The sequence below is a fragment of the Orycteropus afer genome, unplaced genomic scaffold (genome assembly GCF_000298275.1).
Source record: "Orycteropus afer afer isolate SDZICR_OR568_19922 unplaced genomic scaffold, OryAfe1.0 scaffold00013, whole genome shotgun sequence".
NCBI lineage: Eukaryota > Metazoa > Chordata > Mammalia > Tubulidentata > Orycteropodidae > Orycteropus > Orycteropus afer.
This window is the reverse complement of record NW_006921600.1, coordinates 21,737,212-21,756,261: the sequence shown is the minus strand read 5'-3', so window position 1 is coordinate 21,756,261 and position 19,050 is coordinate 21,737,212. Positions and strand designations below refer to the sequence as shown.

Sequence of the window (19,050 nt, the reverse complement as noted above, 5' to 3'; positions counted from 1 at the left end):
ACGGTACTTTCAGCATTCTTCGCCAGCACCACAACTCAAAAGCATCAACTCTTCTTCGGTCTTCCTTATTCATTGTCCAGCTCTCACATGCATACAAGGCGATTGGAAATATCATGGCTTGTGTCAGGCGCACCTTAGTCCTCAACTAGATGGATGAACTTGGAGGATATTATGTTGAGTGAAATAAGTCAATCACAGAAGGACAAATACTGTATGAGTCTGTTATTATAAAAAGTCAAGGCTAGGTTTATGTTGGGAAGGAAATTTACTTTGTTGGTTACCAGGGATGTGAGGGAAGAGGAGGGAAAATTCCTGATTAGTTAACAGTCATGTGTTGATTTGGGTTGGGTGAAAAGAAAGGCAATATAATAAAAGTGTATGACTAGCATGATATTAGTAGGGAATATGAGGACACAGTGAGGTACACAAAAGGCATAGACAACAGAGGCAAATGCTATTGCATACACAATACTGCATTATCAGTAATAGTAATAGCAAACACTAAGTCTATGGGTGGACACGTGGGCAGATGAGTGAGATCAGGTGTGATTAGGTGAATGGGAATATACCCATGACCATTGATAGATTTGGCTGATGATATGCCTATATGTGTATTTGTGCTACAAAAATATCCATATATATTATAGAACTAATAGGGGACAAGGTTGATGTAGCTTCTTAGTCACAACAGAGCACCTTGAAGGAGTAAATTGTTGGGCCTGTGGGCTCAGGATCATGGTCTTGGGGCGACGGCATCGAGGTCAATTGACATGGTATATAAAAATATTGTTCTACATCCTACTTTGATGGTCTTAAAAACTTTTGAGTGGCCATCTATGATGCAACTGTTAGTTTCTCCTTATCTGGAGCAAAGAAGAGTGAAGAAAAGAAAACATATGGAAACAATTAGTCCAAGGGACTAATGGGCCATGGGAACCTCAGCCTTTATAACCCTGAGACCAGAAAAACCACTTGCCAAGCACTGAGAAAGGGATCAAAATTGGAGACCCTAGATAGAGTGGGAGGAAAAATATGGAACAAAATTCAAAAACACAAAAATGATCAGAATTACTGGTCAGATAGAGACTGGTGAAACCCCTGAGACTCTGGCCCTAGGTTATCTGTCAGGCCTGGAATTGGACTCATTTCCATAGATTAACTCTCAGCCAAATAGTAGAAAGGCCTGCAAGTGGAACACCTACCCCAGGAAGATGCACCCCTTAGAACACTCAACCATAAGAGATCAGAAAGGCAGCATTTGCATAGGGGGAAATCTGGACAGATAGGAACACGTAGGTAAAAAAGGACACAGGGAAGTGGGTAGTCACTGGGAGGAGGAGAGTCATTTATTGTTGGATTGTAATTGGTGCCGTGAAACAAAATGCATATGAACTGTTGTTGAGTGTAAAATGATCTACTTTGTAAGTTTGCAACCAAATCACAATTAAAAATTAAAAATTAAAAAACACCACCACCACCACAAAAAAATAATAGATTGCGAATTTCTTGAGAACAGTGTTCTTTATACTGAAGAATACATCAGAATCCCTCATTTTACCCGTTAGGACTCCTATGTTTGTAAGTGACCAAAACACAGTGTAAACTGTTTTAAACAAAAAGGGGATGAGTTGGCTGGTGTGACTAAAAAGTCCAGAGATAAGGCTGGTTCTGGCCATGGCTTGATTCAGGGGCTCAAGTGTCCTTTTCCTCATTTCTCAGTTCTGCTTCCTCTGGGCCAGCTCCATTCTCTAACAGATTTTCCACTTGTGGTGGCAAGATGGTGGCACCAGTTTCAGGCTCTTACCTTCGTTGTCTGTAGGCATAGGTTGCTCCCTACCAAGGCCAGGAGATAATGCCTGTCATCTTTGGAGATCTGGGGATGGAATCAGCTTTACTAAATTCACATGGACTAAGAGTGTGGGCCGACTCGACGGCACATAACAACAACAACAACAACAAGAGTGTGGAGAGGACATGGATGCAAGGAAGGAAAACAATAAATATTTACCACAACCACATATTTTGGGGGAGCTCTGGTAACATAGTGCCTCAGGCACTTGACTGCTAACCAGAAGGCTGGCGGTTCAAACCTACCAGCCACTCCTCAGAAGGAAGATGGGGCAATCTACTTCCGTAGTGATACTGCCTCGGAAACCCAAGGAGGGGTTGCTGTGAATCGGGTCTGACTCGACAGCAAATAACAACAACAGCAACAACAACATATTCTGGAAACTTAATAAATATTTGTTAGTTGATTGGAAGTAACTCATGAGATATCTCTATGAGAATTTCTGTGTTGTATCTAGTAGGGTAAAGTAATGAGGAAAAAGGCTGTCAGTCATATTCTTTGAGGAAGAATATTTGCTGTTTTTAAGGTTACTGAAAGTAGCATGATGCCTTTTCTTAGAACTCTGACTGCTCCTAGATAGGTAGTAATGTAAATGACTAAAAGATGTGGTACAGCAAGTGGGTGGAGAGTTGTGCTGGGTCTCCTTTCTCTTTGCTCTCATTGCACTCTGCAAACCACATTTCTTTATATTATCATTGCACCTTGCTTATTATAGGGTTTTACTTGTTTCTTTCCTACTACCTTGCTAACTTTGAGGAAACACTTTGTCATTGTATTCTCAGAGCACCTAGCAGGTACTCAAGTAAATATTTGCAGTAAGAATAAGAACATTGGCTTGGGGATGCAGAGACTTTCGTTCCAGTCCTAGATCTGTAACTAAATAGCTCTGTGATCTCCTGCAATACCTTTTCCTTCTCTGGGCTTCAGTTCATCTGTCTAACAAGGATTTTTGAGGGATTTTCCCCTACTATGAGTTCGATAGCTGTAAGTTTATAGAAAGGCAGACCAATAGGGTCAAGAGCGAGACTTGGCAGGACATTCTGGCATTTTATTTCCTGGGGAGCAGTTTTGAGAGGGGCTGATTACTATTGTGATAAGAGGTCTTGGTAAGAGGTATGGAGGGTAGAGCCTGAAGAAAGCTTTGATTGTATTCTTATATAACACTCTTTGGAAAGGTGCTTGGAATTAATATTCCTGAGATGGCTGAGGTGACATCATGTTTGTCAAAAGACTAAAAGCAGGTGAAGCACATTTTGTGGGAAAAGACTGGCAGTCAGGCCAAGTTCCCCATGGTAAGTGTGAGCTGATCTCATGCTCTGTGTGTTGTGAACAGAACCTTTGAGAGTCACAGCTCCTGCCCCCCTTGGTGCCGGCACATCAAGGAGAAGGGAAGGACAGGTTTATGTAACTCTCCTGAAAGATTATGTCTTTCTCCCAGCCTGCCCTTTCACTCCCATGTTCTCAGAAGTGTAGGATTCATAGGAGGTTCTACATGACTTAATCAGAGAAAATTTATGAGGAAAGATGAATTTTGAAAGAAGAAAAGAAGGGCTGATATCTCTGGAATGAAAGACTTGAACAAAATCCACCCCTTGTGCTCTGCTGACTGGTGAATTCTCTGGGTATTTGTTCTCTGGAATGAGGGCAGTTTTCAGAGGACTTTGCCATGTACATTGGCAGGTATTACAATTTAGAATTGACATCATTATTGGTATGGCAGGGCCCTAACTATTTTGTTAAATGATTAGATAGAATAAGGACTAATTTGTCTTCTAATTTCATCCTTATTGTAACCCTTTAGCATTTATCTGAAAAAAAGGAAAAGAAAACAAAACAAAAACAACTGAGCCTCCTTCTAACTGCCAGGACAGGTGGAGTTAGTATCTCACCCATGGCCAAGCCTGGACACAAAGTCAGCATTTCCCAGGGGAAAGCTGTGTTGGATGTGTCTGCTGATCCTGGATCTGAACTCATGCATTGAAACAATCCTTGCCAGGTTTTGATCTGACACCCTTTGGAAGTAATGGAATGGTGATTGGCCAGTGGAGTTCAGTGTCACAGCCAAGCCTGCTGTCCAGAGGGGCAGCTTCCAAGATTTGTTTTAGGAATATTCAGGCCAAACTTAGATTCAACCCATATAAACAGAGATATGGAAACCAAAAATTCCTTCCTTCTTTTGGTGCCTAGTCTTATTGGGCCATTTCCTCCTTAGCTGGCAGGATAGAACATGCTTATTGGTGGGGTTGATTTTTTTAAAAATCTATTTTTTAAAATTGAAATATAATTCATATACTATAAAATGCATCCTTTTAAAGTATGCCATTCAGCGATTTTTAATATATTTGCAAGGTTGTACAACCATCTTCTTCTTGTTAGCTACCATTGAGTGTGCTCCTGATTTTTGGAAGTAGATCACCAGGCCTTTCTTCCTAGTCTGTCTTAGTCTGGAAGCTCTGCTTAAACTCATTCAGCATCATAGCAACATGCAAGCCTCCACTGACAGATGGCTGTGCTTCAGATGCTTTGGCTGGGAATTGAACCCAAGGTTAGATAACTTTTAAGGTAAATTCCATGAATTAAGGTGAGAATTCTACCACTGAACCACAACAGCCATCACCACTGTTTATTCCAGGAGCAAACCAAACCAAATTCACTGCCATCAAATTGATTCCGAATTACAGTGATCGCCGTTGGGTTTCTAAGGCTGTAAATCTTTACTGAAGCAGACTGCCTCATCTTTCTTTCATAGAGCAGCTAGTGACCTTTTTGGTTGGCAGCCAAAGGCCTTAACCACTACACCACCAGAACAAACCAAAGCAAACCAAACAGTGCCAGCAAATCGATTCCAACTCATGGTGACCCCACTGGGTTTCTGAGGCTATAAATCTTTATGGAAGTAGATCACCCCATCTTCCTTCCACAGAGCAGCTGGTGGGTTATGAACCACTGACCTTCTGGTTAGCAGCCAAATGCTTATCCACTACACCACCAGAGCTCCTTCACCACCAGGACAGAAAAGCCAAACCAAACTCACTGCTGTTGAGTCAGATCCAACTCATACCAACCCCTCCTTGGGTTTCCAAGGTGGTATCACTATGGAAGTAGATTGCCCAGTCTTCTTCTGAGGAGTGGCTGGTGGGTTTGAACCAGCAGCTTCTGGTTAGCAGACAAATGCCTTAGGTACTACACTACCAGAGCTCCTACATCAGGACAATAGGGTTTAATTTTGACTTGAATCTTAGAAAGATGTGTTAGTCAAAGATCAATTCTGATCCTCAGGAAACTTACTTGAAAACTTTGGTCCCTCTTTCAAGCAAAGCTGTTGTTTTTGGTCAAGGGTCATTAAAAAATAGTAAGAGTCAGAGGACATATTTTCTTAGGCTTGATTACTTTTTCTCTGCCATGACGATTTTTAAATTTTCAGTCTTCAGGTTGGGACTTATTATTATTATGCCTTTGCTACAATAAAAAATATTCAAAGCAAAAGCAGTTATCTTTGCTCTCCTCTCCTTTTTCTTTCCTGTTAACCTGAGTTTCATTTGGGCAGGGCCTGTCCCTGTCACTTGGCACAGGGCCTGCCACACAGTAGGGGCCCAATGAAGATTTGCTAAATGAGTGGGCTGTGTTACATTCTCAGCAGAGGACATTTTTGATGTGTGCCAATTCAGGCAGTTCATGGTGACTACTGTTAGATCATACAATAAGCAAATTAAGCACGGGCTTACTTGTGCTTACTTACTAATCTGTAGTGAGCAATTTCACATTTTTTCAGCATATCAAAGGCTCTGCTCCTAGGTATGACTGGCATCTGTCTCTCTTCCAGCCCCAGAGTACCTTCCTGGAGAATCAAAACCTCTTTATGAATTTACAGTCCCTGACAGGGATGGAGTACCCATGTTGTAAACCCCATGTGGTGAACCCCATGTGAACTAACTACAGATTAGTAAGTAAGCACAAGTAAGCCTGTCCTTACTTTGCTTATTGGATAATCCTGATGGTGACCTTAGTACATAAGCTTTGTGCATGGCCAAGGCATTCTTTCATACCTTTGAGATGCATCTGCTTTTAAAAATTAAATCTTGACTTCTTCTCATGTGGGAACAGAACCTAGAAGGACCCCTCCATCCTCATAGCTCTCAGAAGTCTCTTCCAACTCTAAACTGGATTTGTCAAACTGCCTTGAGTTGCTCTGTTGAACTACCATGTGGGTGGTGACACTTTGTATGAGTAGTGTGTATCTGTGAAGGTGCACACGTGTGCACATACATGCGTGCTTGCCTAAACATACAAGAGAACTGTGAGGAATTCCTTCATGTTATTATAAATTGCCCCTTTCTTCTTTCTGCCCTTGTGGTTTGTTGGTAGGCCAGGGTGCAAAGGGGCCTCCAGGCTGGGCACAGGGCCCAGGCGTGCTGACATTCAGTAGCCTATTGTCTCCTGCCCCTTATGTGCATGGATAGAGGACTAGGCCTGGCACAGCTGTCTTCTTGGGAACCATTGTTTGTCTTGCAGCAGCAGCGGTAGCAGCGGCAGCAGCAAAAGCCTGAGGCAGCACATTCTGCCCTGTCCGTTATGTCTTAGAGCTGCAGTCCTGGGGGTGGGAATGGCTAGAGTCTCTCTTAAATGTCCATGGGAAGCCTCTGAGGGTGGTAGCAAGGGAGGCTTCTCCTTCAAGGCAGGCTGGGATGGGGGAGGATGCTCAGTGGTGTCATATCACAAATAAACCACAGTAGCAGGTGGTATCTATTAGTGGAGACTTTCTTTTCCTGGCTCGGGGGTGGGGCTATGGCTTTCTCAATTTCCCTGTCCTCTGGGCTTGCTGGCAGACCTCAGGGTGTGCTCATAGGATAAGGAAAGCACTTCCTTCAGAGCTGCCCTGTAGAGTATATCTAGGAAGCAGGAAAGGGATCCAGCTCAAGTGTGGGCTAGTTGAAACATGGGCTAGCTCATGAGTCAATGGGCTGGTCCAAACTTGGCTCCGAGGGGCTGAATCACCCGTCAGCTGCAAGGTGAAGGGGATGAGCCTTAATCACTATGATATACTCAGAAATATGTCCTAAACTTCAAACTGGGGTTCTGTTTCTCTTGTTTTCATGCTTCTACCATCAGCCTCTTTGAGAAACCAGGCAAACCTTACTTCAGCTTGAGCATTACACTGCCCTCATTATATGACTCTTTGGTAAATAACTTAATCCATCTTACTTCAGTTTTCTTTCTTATTTGTGCAACTGGGGGAATTGGAGATCTCTTACCAAAACCAAACCAAACTCACTGCCATTGAGTTGGATCTGACTCATAGTGACCCCTCCTTGGGTTTCCGAGGCAGTACCACTACGGAAATAGATAGCTTAATCTTCTTCTGAGGAGTAGCTGGTGGGTTTGAACCGCCAGCCTTTTGGTTAGCAGTCAAATGCCTTAGGCACTACACCACCAGAGCTCTTTAGACATCTCTTATAGACCATTAAAAAAACAAAAAACCTAACTCACTATCATCGAGTCGGTTCTGACTCATAGCAATTCCCATTGAGTTTCTGAGGCTGTAAATCTTTACGGAAGTAGATCATCACCCTATCTTCCTTCCATGAGCTGGCTGGTGGGTTTGAACTGCTGTCCTTTTGGTTAGCAGCCAGATGCCTTATCCACTACACCACCAGAGCTCCTTCTTATAGACCATTCAAACTCACTGTGTCGGATCTGACTCATAGCAACCCCTCCTTGGGTTTCCAAAGGATTAAATGAGATGATGTATATAAGGGCCATAGAAGTTGTTGGGTAAACACTTGCTTCCTTCCTTTCAGGGTCCTGAGGATGGGATGCAGTTGGTGCTCATTGAGACACCTGGAAAAGTCATAGCAGAAGCCCATGAGTGCTGGCTGGATGTGCTTGGGGGCCTCTTATTAATCTCAGAGGCTTCCTGTGAAGTGCTTTTTCCTTAGACAGGACAAACCTTGGAGTGAACTACCTCTAGAATTTTACAGGCATCATGGGGATTTTCCTAGCCCTATTTTCTGTGTGTTTTGGGAGGGGGGTGAGCTTCATCCAGTCTTGCATGTTCTGTGTTGCTTCCCTGATTGTGAGATCATTGAGGCCAAGTCATAGATGAGTTTCAGGTAACTCATAGGGAGCTGGAAACCCTACTGCTGACACATCCCCTTGCACATTTGTTACAGACTGAGTCTTTGAAGAGCCTTTCCACCCTAAGAGACCCTGATTCTTACTTAGTGGACAAGTTCTAAGTAATATCAAAGAGCATTTGAATGTTCTCTCCACTCAGTCTGTCTACCCCATAACTACTACTGCCAGCTTCTCATTAATAGATAGAAGGGGGACAGATGCCTTTAGGAACAGTCTCAACAAGGGCTGTTTCCTTTAAGACGCCCAGAAATCCCTGGCAAGAACCAGATCCCTGATGTGACCTCTGCAGCTCTCCCCTCTCTCCCTCCTCCCCCAACACTCTTGTAATCAGACTCTGAAAAACGCAGAACAAGAGAGCTTTGATGAGTGATGAAGCAGGCGGCTTTTCTGCTCAGCCTTCTGTCTGCTTGCAACAATCCACCAGTGCTCAATTTCAGTTCAGGTGAGGTTACTGCAGGGCTGGGTGGCATTGGTGGTCCGCGAGGGGGAGGTGCAGGGATGCAGAAGGTGAGAACTGCATTTAAGATCACCCACAAGGGACCAGTTAAGTATTGCAGTACTTAACTACTTGTGCTACAGACTGCTACCTGTGAAAACAGAAACACAAACAGAGGTGGGGATAGATTATGGACCTTCAACTGCTCCAGGACAAAGCTAAATGCACCATTTATGCACCCCTTTTTGCTTCATAAAAGGAGTAGTTGGCAAACCATTGAACACTGTAGCCCTAATCCTGGATTTGCTTCTAATTTATCCACACCTTGGATGAAACACCAGACCCCCCGTGCATGCAGTACATAGCATAGACAGAATGTGTCATTGCAACTATACTATCTGGGAGTGAATTAAGAGCACGCATAAGAAAAGGCATAATGAAGGTGTTCATTTTCTCTGGGCTTGGAGTCACCATCCCATCCTAATGTACTTGGAATTGAGCAGGCTTGCTGGGGTAGAAGATGAAAGAAATGGCTCTATTCTGACTCGGCTGGGGATTGGGACATAACTTCTGAAAGATATGTGTTACAGACCTTTTCTGAGCTACAAAGCAATCTGGCTTTGCCAGGCTGCTTCCTGTGGGTGTCAGGTCTGCCTGCTACATTCCTGGCTGATTGGTGTCTCGTGTCAGTAACAAATGCAATACTGCTTTTGAGGCAGGTCTGGCTGCATATGGAGCTGCAGTGTCTATGGCTCCAGAGAGAAGGTGTTTGCAAGCTCTATATGAGGACCCTGGCCCTCCAGAAATCTGCCCAATTAGAGCATAGCCAGAAATGTTTCTGACAGAGCAGAAGCTCTGAGGAATTGGTGAGGATGAAGCAACAGAGATAGGAGTGATAGTTGCTGCTGACAAAATCTCTTTCTAAGTCAGCCTTTTGAAGATTGATTTATATTCTGTGATACTGGAAACTATGGAATCTGATTCACAGTGAATGGGTTTGGCTAGAGCCTGAGAGCTTGTTTCATTCTTAATTGCTACCATTTGACCTTGGGCAGGTTCTTCACTACCTTGGTTAAAATATACTCACCCTCATCCTATTTGGAAAGACGCTGAAAACCTTTTTGAAATGGTGAGAGGAAGGAAGTATTAGAGGCTGAGCTTGGGCTCTAAAGTCAGCCTGTCTGGGTGAGAATCCTAGCTTCACTGCTTAATAGTTCAGCATCAAGACTCAGTTTTCTCATCTTTAAAATGGGGGTGAGAGTAGCACCTACCTCATAGGGTGGTTGAGAGAGAATTCACTGGGGCTTTCAGCACAGTGCCAGAAACACAGTAAGTTGCTCAATAAGTGGTATCTCTGAATATTATGTCAAATAAGCAGTTTCTCTTAAATGATGCAACAGATTTCTGATTCACAGTATTCTTCATTGGTCTGTAAAAAGTTCCTAGGGTTTTTGGAGATACCCCACACCATATGGCCAATTAGGATTTAGTTTTTTTTTTTTTTTTTTAAAGGAAAGGGCTTTGAGTTCCCCAGGGGACAGAGAATAACTAAATGGAAGATGAGTGGATGTTGGCTTATATGGGTGTTGGTTTAGGGATTTCTCTCTGACTGTCCTCCCTTATTTTTGCTGCAGAAATCCGTGCTCAGCTCACAGAGCAGATGAAATGCCTGGATCAGCAGTGTGAGCTTCGAGTGCAACTGCTGCAAGACCTCCAGGACTTCTTCCGGAAGAAGGCTGAGATTGAGATGGACTACTCTCGTAACCTGGAGAAGTTGGCCGAGCGCTTCCTGGCCAAGACACGCAGCACTAAGGACCAGCAGTTCAAGTAGGGTCCTCTGTGGCTCTTAGAGGTCTGGGAGTAGGTTTAGGTGGAGGGAGGCAGGTGGGCCACCTAGAACCAGTTGGATCCATGAGCTGCATAATCCAGTGACTTCAAATTGGCTGAAGGTCAAGAGCCCTTAAAGACTTCTCCTTTCCCAGATCAGTCTTAACACGTAGTTCACCATCCTGGAAAGACCAAAATAGATGATGGACCATGCTACTAATCAGCAAACACTTAAATCCACGTGCCAAGCATGGTTCTTAGTGCTTTATGTTAACTCATTTAATCCCTACAACAACTCCATATGTTAGTTACTGTTTATCCCCAATTTACAGATGAGCAAACTGAGGCATAAGGAGATTAAGGAACTTGCCCAAGATCATACATATACCTAGAAAATAGAAAAGCTGGAATTCAGAGCAGCCAGTCTGGCTCCAGAGTCGTGTTCTTTACTATTTCACTGAACTGTCTTTTATCAGAAGAAATGAATGATGTTGTAGACATATATCGAAATCCCTGCCCAGGCAGTAACTAAAGTCTGTTTCTTCTATGTTTACAATCTTTTATGCAACTGAACTCTTCACTGTGTTCCCACTGCTATTGCTCTAGTTTAGATCATCTTTTGCTTGAGCGAAGTATTGGAATACTTGACTATATATCTTCTATAGTGGAGGTTCTCAACCCTGGCTACACATTAGAATCCTCTGAAGAACTTGGACAAAGTACTGAATTCTGGACCCTAGACTAGACCAATTAAATCAGAATCTCTGGGAGTAGGACCTGGGCAATATGCAGTGTAAAAACTTCCCAGGTGTTTCTAATGAACAGCCAAAGGTGAGGACCACAGTCTGCTGTTTCTCCCCATTCCAGTCTGCCTGATGCGCTATTACCAGATTTTGTCTTCCTGGAGCACACTGGTGATCAGGCAGTTTCTCTGGATAAAACTTTTAGTGACCCCCATTGCCCATGTCCTTGACACTCAAGCATTAGTAGTACCTGGGATGTTAGAAATGCAGAATCTCAGGCCATCCCCCAGATCTACTGTAACAAGATCACGAGATGATTGGTGTGTGCATTAATGTTTAAGAAGCACTTCTCTATTCACAAAAGTGCACAAGTCTTGGCTTTGTCTTCAGGTCCCTCTACATCTGTCCTCAATGTTGTTTCCCATCTTATCCCCTGTTCCTGCTCCACTATGCTGTAGCCAGACAGAGTGTTCACTAAAGTGGGCTTTTGCTTATCCTAACAACTCTGCATGTTTAAACCACAACCATGTTTCAAGATCCATCTCAGATGATACCTCCTCCAAGAAACTTTCCTGATATCCCCAGAAAAATGTTTTCCCTCTTCTGAGTTTTTGCAATATTTTATTTGTTCTTCTACCAGGGCATATCAGCACTGTTTCCTTCATATTATCTTCTCTTAATGGACCATATACCAAACCATACCTATTGTCATTGAGTTGATTCTGACTCACAGTGACCCTATAGGGCACAGTAGAACTGCCCCATAGGGTTTCTCAGGGCTGTAAATCTTTATGGAAGCCAACTGCCTCACCTTTCTCCTGCAGAGCACCCAGTAGATTTGAACCACTGATGTGTTGTGTGGTTAGCAGCTGAATGCTTTAATCACTGCACCAACAGTGGACCATATGAGTTTGTCTCACTCGTCTCCCAGTGCCTGGATTAATATGTGGCATATAGTAGTTGCTTAGTAAAATTCTTGAATGAGTAAATGAATGAATGTATTTAAGAATTAGGGGAGCTCTGGTGGCATAGTGCCTATGGCGTTTGACTGCTAACCAGAAGACTGGTGGTTCAAACCCACCCGCTGTTCCTCGGAAGGAAGATCTTACTTTTCCCTATTTTCTATTTTTATTGCCTAATAATATAGGAGCTCTGGTAGTGTAGTGCCTAAGGCACTTGACTGCTAACCAGAAAGCTGGTGGTTCAAACCCACCAGCCACTCCTTGGAAGGAAGATTGGGCAATCTACCTCCATAGTAATACCACCTCGGAAACCCAAGGAGGGGTTGCTATGTGTCGGGTCTGACTCGACAGCACATAACAACAAAACAACAACAACAATATAGGACACAAATTTTCCTTTATATGTCAGCTCTGAGGAATGAATATGAAGGTTAACATTTAGGAGAACATATGACTCACTATAAGGCAGAATGAGAATTTCCTCCAGATGTTTTCTCCTTAGAATTCCTTATCTTTCCCTAGTCCTAGTTTCTTTATGATAAGCAGTCCTGATACAGTATGTGATAAATGGGGACTCAGGAGAAATGTATTCAAAATTGGATTTATTCTGTTGGTAACCCCCTCTTAAGTTTAAGATAGCATTTAATTTCTAGTACAATATTATATTCTTAGTTTTGGAGACATGTCTATTACAAATTGAAGTACAGATATGCTAATCTCTAAGTCATCTGGATTGCTCTGATTAAGAACACATATAAGGAATAGGGTGTATTCTTCAAGGATGGAAGAATTGATTTCATTTCTGATAAACTTGGTCCCTACCTTCATTTTCTTCCAAGCAACCAGTGAGTTGAGTATTTCTTGCTCAAGATTCTACAAAGTATTAGAAGATATGAGAGAAGTTCATTGTTTGTATCCGCAGAGATTCAAATCTAGTTCAGGAGAAAATATTTGAACACAGAAATGATTAGAAGATAAAGCAGTAATGATATTATTGTTAAACAGGACATAAATGTGATAAGAGGTCAGTGGTAAATCATTGGAGATGAAGAGTCTGGAATAGGAGCATTTTCATGAAGCACGTTGGATTTAGGTTAGGCTGTAAAGGTAGAATTTGTGTAGGAGAAGAGAGAACAGCATGTGCAGGTTGACAAGAGGCAGTAATGTTTGGAGGAGGGAAGTGTAGGGACTAGTGAGGACTCCAGCTTTATTAAAGAGAAGGTTCTTACACCTTCATTCAACAAATAACCATTGCACATTCCTTGTAATCCTTTGGGCCAGCAATGCCCTGGTAGAATGGAATACAGCAATGAATAAGTACTGCCTCTTCCACATGGCACTTACAATAGAGTGAAGAAGCAGACATTAAACAAATCACACAACTGGATATATAATTTAAAGTTGGGTTAAATGTTGTGAAAAGGCAGTGTAAGATGCTATGAGAACCTATAAGAGGGGGTCGTCTCTACTCCTTTAGCTGTCACTTTATAGTTAGTTTACTCCAGTTGCCTCCTATGTTCCTGGGCAACAGCCTACTTACTTAACAAACCTTTGTTAAATATCTACTGGGGGTATTGGGCTCTGTACTGATTCCTGTGAAGACTAAGATAAGCTCTGGGATTTATCTCCCAGGCTAACACGGAAGAGAGACATGTAAACAATATAATATGAAAAGGACTTTCAGAGCAAATTGTTATAAGTGCATAGATATTTTCCAAAGCAGTGGGAAATACAGTTTGATAAGTAGAGTGGGCCCTAAAGTGATGGCACTTTGACAGCCAAGCAGGGAAGTCCAGATTTGATGCAGCAACTTGGTAGTGAGCAGCATGGGTTCTGTATGGACAGAGAAATGTGAGGAACCAATGTGATAGAAGAATGAATTTTCATGCCAGAGCAGGCCAGGATGAACACTTTTAGAGTTATCTATGTATAATGTGATAGCAAAAAAATATATAGAGAAAGGAATAGATTCAGGAGGCATTCAAGAAACTGGACAGGACTGGATAACTGATTGGGTAAAGAGCTATGATAGAGGTGACTCAGTGCCTCTAATCTGACAATGTGGAACAGTCGTGGCATTCATGATGGCAATGGGGATGTTGAGGGAAGACTTATTTTGAATCCTTCTTTGAGGATACTGGGCCATGGAAACCTTCAAGTATCCACTTGGAGATGTAGTGCAGAGCTAAGAAGTTATTTTATGTACTCTTGAGGTAAGAAGCAGAGTCTTTAATAGAATAGTGATTTTGGAATGGAAGAGAAATATAAGCATAAAGAACTAAATCCAGGACCCAAGGCTTTGGAGATACCCAGTGATAGGGATAGGAGAAGTTAAATGTACCAGAAAAGCTGGGGGGGTGGGGGTGGGAAGAGGAAGAGGGAAAGGGAGAAAGGGTTGGTCCTCTTGTTTTGTTTTGTTTTTATAGCATTTAGGAGGTAAGGTAGGATAGTGTTATCTGATGGAAGTAGCAAGATCTGTAAAAGTTAATCTCAGCAATTTCTTTTTAATACGTTTTTATGCATAAGGCATTATAAGAGATGCAAAGATGACTAAGATAGAGCTCAAAACCCAAGAACTTTCAATCTGTTAGAGTAAAATACATGAAATTGCTGTTTTTATAGGTCAAAATGATTGCATAGAAGCAATTTCTTGTGATATAGGCTAATAGAAGAGGAGAGGAGACATACACATAAATGCCTTTAATATAGGGAAGATGGTAATACACCCAACAGGAGAAATTCAGGCAACATCCTTGTTCTGGTTACCTGGTGCCACTCTGACAAGATATACCACAAATGGGATGGTCTTAACAAACAGGAGTTTATTCTTACAATTTGGAGCCTGTAATAAGTCCAAGTTCACAGTCAGGTTCTAGGGGTTGGGTGAAAGCTCCTCAACCTTGGGTTCCAGCTTTGCCTTCTGCTTTGGCCCACTGGAGCTAGAGGCATTTCTTCACTCAGACAGCTGCTGGCTGCTGAGACTGAGAAGCCCCAAGGTTGACAAGTAAAAAGGCACAGTCCCGATGTTACCAAACCACACGGCAGGCCATTAACTTAAGTCCATTGTAATTCCCGAGGTGAGGTCGGCAGAGCATAGCAGGCTGTTCAACAAAGACACGGCTACATGCAGGGTCCAAGCGTGCCATAGGCTAGAGACCATTCTCAAAGCTTCTCCTTATATACAGTAAGCAGACCATATACCCAAAGGCAGCTACCCAGCTGCTTTTGGTAGATCCCACCACAGAGCTGATTGCCAGTCTCCTCATGGGGATTAACTACCACCAGCTGCTCAGCCACTCAACCAGGCGCAGCCAAGTTGACACACAAACCAAACTACCACAATCCTGTACTTTCATACATAACTATGTACTTTCATAAATAATTTAGTCCTAAAAATGTGTAAGGAAGGCAAATGGTTAAGTCAGATTTATGTAGGGTAGGTGGGTTCTATTACTATAAGAATATATGTAAAATTCTGAATTACACCTCACCTGGTATACTTTTAAGGAGCCCCAGTGGCATAGTGGTTAAAGCGTTTGGCTACCAACCAAAATGGTCAGCGATTTGAACCCACAACCTGCTCTGTGGGAGAAAGATGAGGCAGTCTGCTTCCATAAGATTTGCAGCCTTGGAAGCCCTATGGAGCAGTTCTACTCTGTCCTATAGAATCACTATGGGTTGCAGTCATCTCAGCAGCAGTAGGATTGGGTTTCTGGTTTCTTATACTTTTGGCATTATATGTCTGTGTGTATGTGTGTGTGTGTGTGTATGTGTGTACTTAGTTAGTTACTGCCCTCGAGTCGGTCCCAACTCATAGCGACCCCTCCTTGGGTTTCTGAGGCAGTATCCCTACAGAAGTAGATTGCCCAGTCTTCCTTCTGAGGAGTGGCTGTGGGTTTGAACCGCCAGCCTTCTGGTTAGCAGTCAAATGCCTTAGTCACTACACCACCTGAGCTCCTCTCTATCTCCCTACATATATATATACATACACACACATATATATGGGAGCTCTGGTGGCATAATGCCTAAGGCATTTGACTGCTAACCAGAAGGCTGGCGATTCAAACCCACCAGCCACTCCTCAGAAGGAAGACTGGGCAATCTACTTCTGTAGGGATACTGCCTCGGAAACCCAAGGAGGGGTCGCTATGAGTTGAATTGACTCAACAGCAGTGAGTTTGTGGTTTTTTTTTGGTATATATATATATATATATATATACACACATTCTCTTTAATTTTTGTCTCTTATCCACAATTAAACCCATCGTCTGTCTGTATAACTCCAGTAAGAATCAGATTGAGGTTCAAGAGTCAACATGGCTAATGATTTCTACCTTTGTCTTCATAACACAGTGATGTGACCTCTACCTCTCAACACATTAGTAACAGCACTTTCGTTTTTCTGTTTCCATTCATTTTCATATTGCAAAAGGTAATCGAGGATTCAGCTGTTTTCATGCACAAATGCTGCTGTATAAAGACATCCATGCTGCCGAGACTGAACTGGTAGTTGGCAGGCAGCATCACCAGGCCTAGCTTGAAACATTTGTGAGCAACTGACAAATCTGCATTTTGGCACAGGAAAGGCATTTTAGGCATGTCTGTTTTGGTTAGGATATAGGTTTGGCTGCTGTAATAGACTCCAAATAATGGTGGCTTATACAGGATAGGGGTTGATTTCTCTCCTGTGTAACAGAGATGACATTAGCCATCCAGTCCTGTGTCAGAGACTCAGCCTCCTTATTCCATGTTTTGTCTTTATGACCCAAATGGCTCTCTGCCACCATATCTGTATTCTAAACGGTGAGAAACACAGAAGGGGAAGGATACTGTCTTATTCTTTAAAGGTGCAGTCTGAAAGTGGCATATACATTTCTTCAGCTTACCTCCCACTGGCCAGAACTTAGTCTCATACCTGCCCCAAGCTGCGTAGTTATTATTCTGGGAGACCAGAACGTAACATTTCTATTAATATAGAAGAAGGGGAAATGTATTGGGGGTCAGTCTACAGCCTCTGCCACTTTGTCTGTGTGTGATATGTGAAAGAACATGTTATGGATTGAATTGTGTCTCCAAAAAAGATATGTTGATGTTCTAACCCCCTGTACCTGTGAATATGACCCTGTTTGGAAATAGGATCTTTGAAGATGCTATCAGTTAACATGGGATTTTATTAGAGTAAGGTGGGTGCTAATCCAATCTGAGTGGTGTCATTATAAAAGAGGAGAAGAGGCACAGAGAGACAGACAAAGGAGCCTGGCCATGTAAGGAGGGAGGCAGAAATGGAATTATGCTGAAGCTATAGGCTAAGCAATTCCTGGGCAACCAGCAGCTGGGAGATCTAAGAACGGGATTTCTTCTCCTACAGCCTTTGGAGTGAGCATGGTTCCAAACACCCTGAATTTGGGCTTCTAGCCTTCAGAATTATGAGACAATATGTTTCTGTCATTTTAAGCCACCCACTTTGTGGTACTCTGTTACCCTAGGAAACTAATACAGGGCAGGTATATGAAAGACCATGACTGCCCATCATAAAATTGTCCCAGGTGCACAAAGAAGAGGGATTTCTTCTGGTCGGGAGATTGGGGAGGGCTTTATGGAGGTTCAGTAGATAGGAAATGGAAAAAGAAAAGTGCAATGCTAGGTATCAGACATACAAGATGAATATAGTTGAGACAGAATATAAGTTGTAGAAGGAGGAAGAGAAGATGGGGAAGGAAGAATTAGGCAGAGAGAACAGTGTTTGTAAAGGCCTACAGGTAGGAAAAAACAAGTCTAGTGGATAACTCATCTGCTTTGCTGAAAGGACAGGAATAGTAAATGTGATAGTGAAGTAAGCCTGGAAAAATAGGTAGGGGCCAGATTATAGAGGTGCATGAATGCTGGGTGACAAGGTTTGGGCTTTCTTCTGTAAGCAATGGGGAACCATTGATGGTTTTTGAGCAAGAAGCATAATGATGGCTATGCTTTAGAAAGGTAACTATGGCAACAGTACATAAGATCAATTGGAGCAGAGAGATTGAAGGGAAGAATACCTGTTAAGAAGGTATTACATTCCAGTGGAGAGATTAATGTGGACCTAAACAGAAGTTGTATCCTTGGAAATAGAAAAGATGGGGCCATATGTGAGGGCAGGGACCGAGTGCTAAAGTCAAAAAAGCTGGATGGAGAAAGGCTGTTGGTTTCCTGTATCTCTGGAATGGCAATTGTACTTTATTTTCATTCTGCTGGTAAACTGTAGCCTCAATTCTGCTGACTCTAGGACTGGTTCCTAGAATAGTTCATTCTCTGCCCAGAGCATCTCAGTGGGCACTCGTCACCTCCCCCAGAGTTATAGCAGCTGTTGGCCCGGCAGTGCCATGAATTTGTCTCCCTGTGCTGCCAAGAGAGCAGCTGCCAGCAGCAGCTCTGGGCAGACGCATCTCAGCAATGTGGAAACTGTTCAACTTAGGATGGGGTAGGTTGGCCAGGCCGGAGTTGGTCCACATGGATCGGTCCCACCCTTTTCCAGGCCAGTTTCACACCCTGGCTAGATGTCAGCCACTCATACTGGGTTAGGTGGGGTATTTTATTACAGTTGTAAGTGACTGTATTTAGGGATAAATGTTGCTGAAGTGATTTTTTCATCTTTTCTTGGAAAAGTTCTTCTTCTGGAAACCATTACTCTGTCACCCTTTGTTTTGCTTCCTATTCTGCTTTGATCCTGTTCACCTTTTGTCCTCTCCCATACTGTGTTCAGTGCAGACATCCTCATTAAAACCCACACAGCTCTGGATCCCCCTTGCAAAGTGTCAGCCTGTGGTCTCATCCCTCTCCTCTTGCCCCTCCCCAGTTGAAAGCATGAGAAGACACTGCAGATGAAACTGCAGTGATTATGTGATTCTATCTTATTCTGCTTTGTTTAAGGTAGATAATAGGGCTTCCCTTATTCCTTTAAATTGTGGAAGGACCCTGCTAGTATCTGAAATTTGGTCAGCCTAATTTGATTAAGAGTAGAGAGAAAGTATTATTGTGAGGGTAGGAAGCCTTCCCAGGGAAGATGTTCTTAGCTTTTCTTTGGCTCCTTGAAGAGTGTAAATGTATTCCTATTTGTTGCTG

General features: G+C 42.8%; 1 protein-coding gene across 1 annotated transcript in view; it reads left to right on the top strand.

Moving 5' to 3' along the window:
- SRGAP2 (SLIT-ROBO Rho GTPase activating protein 2) overlaps positions 1–19,050 on the top strand; it is a 351,569-nt gene that overhangs the window by 126,810 nt on the left and 205,709 nt on the right. The window contains exon 2 of the mRNA XM_042782562.1: positions 10,055–10,247. Coding sequence (XP_042638496.1) covers positions 10,055–10,247 — 193 coding nt within the window. The remainder of the gene's footprint in view (positions 1–10,054; positions 10,248–19,050) is intronic.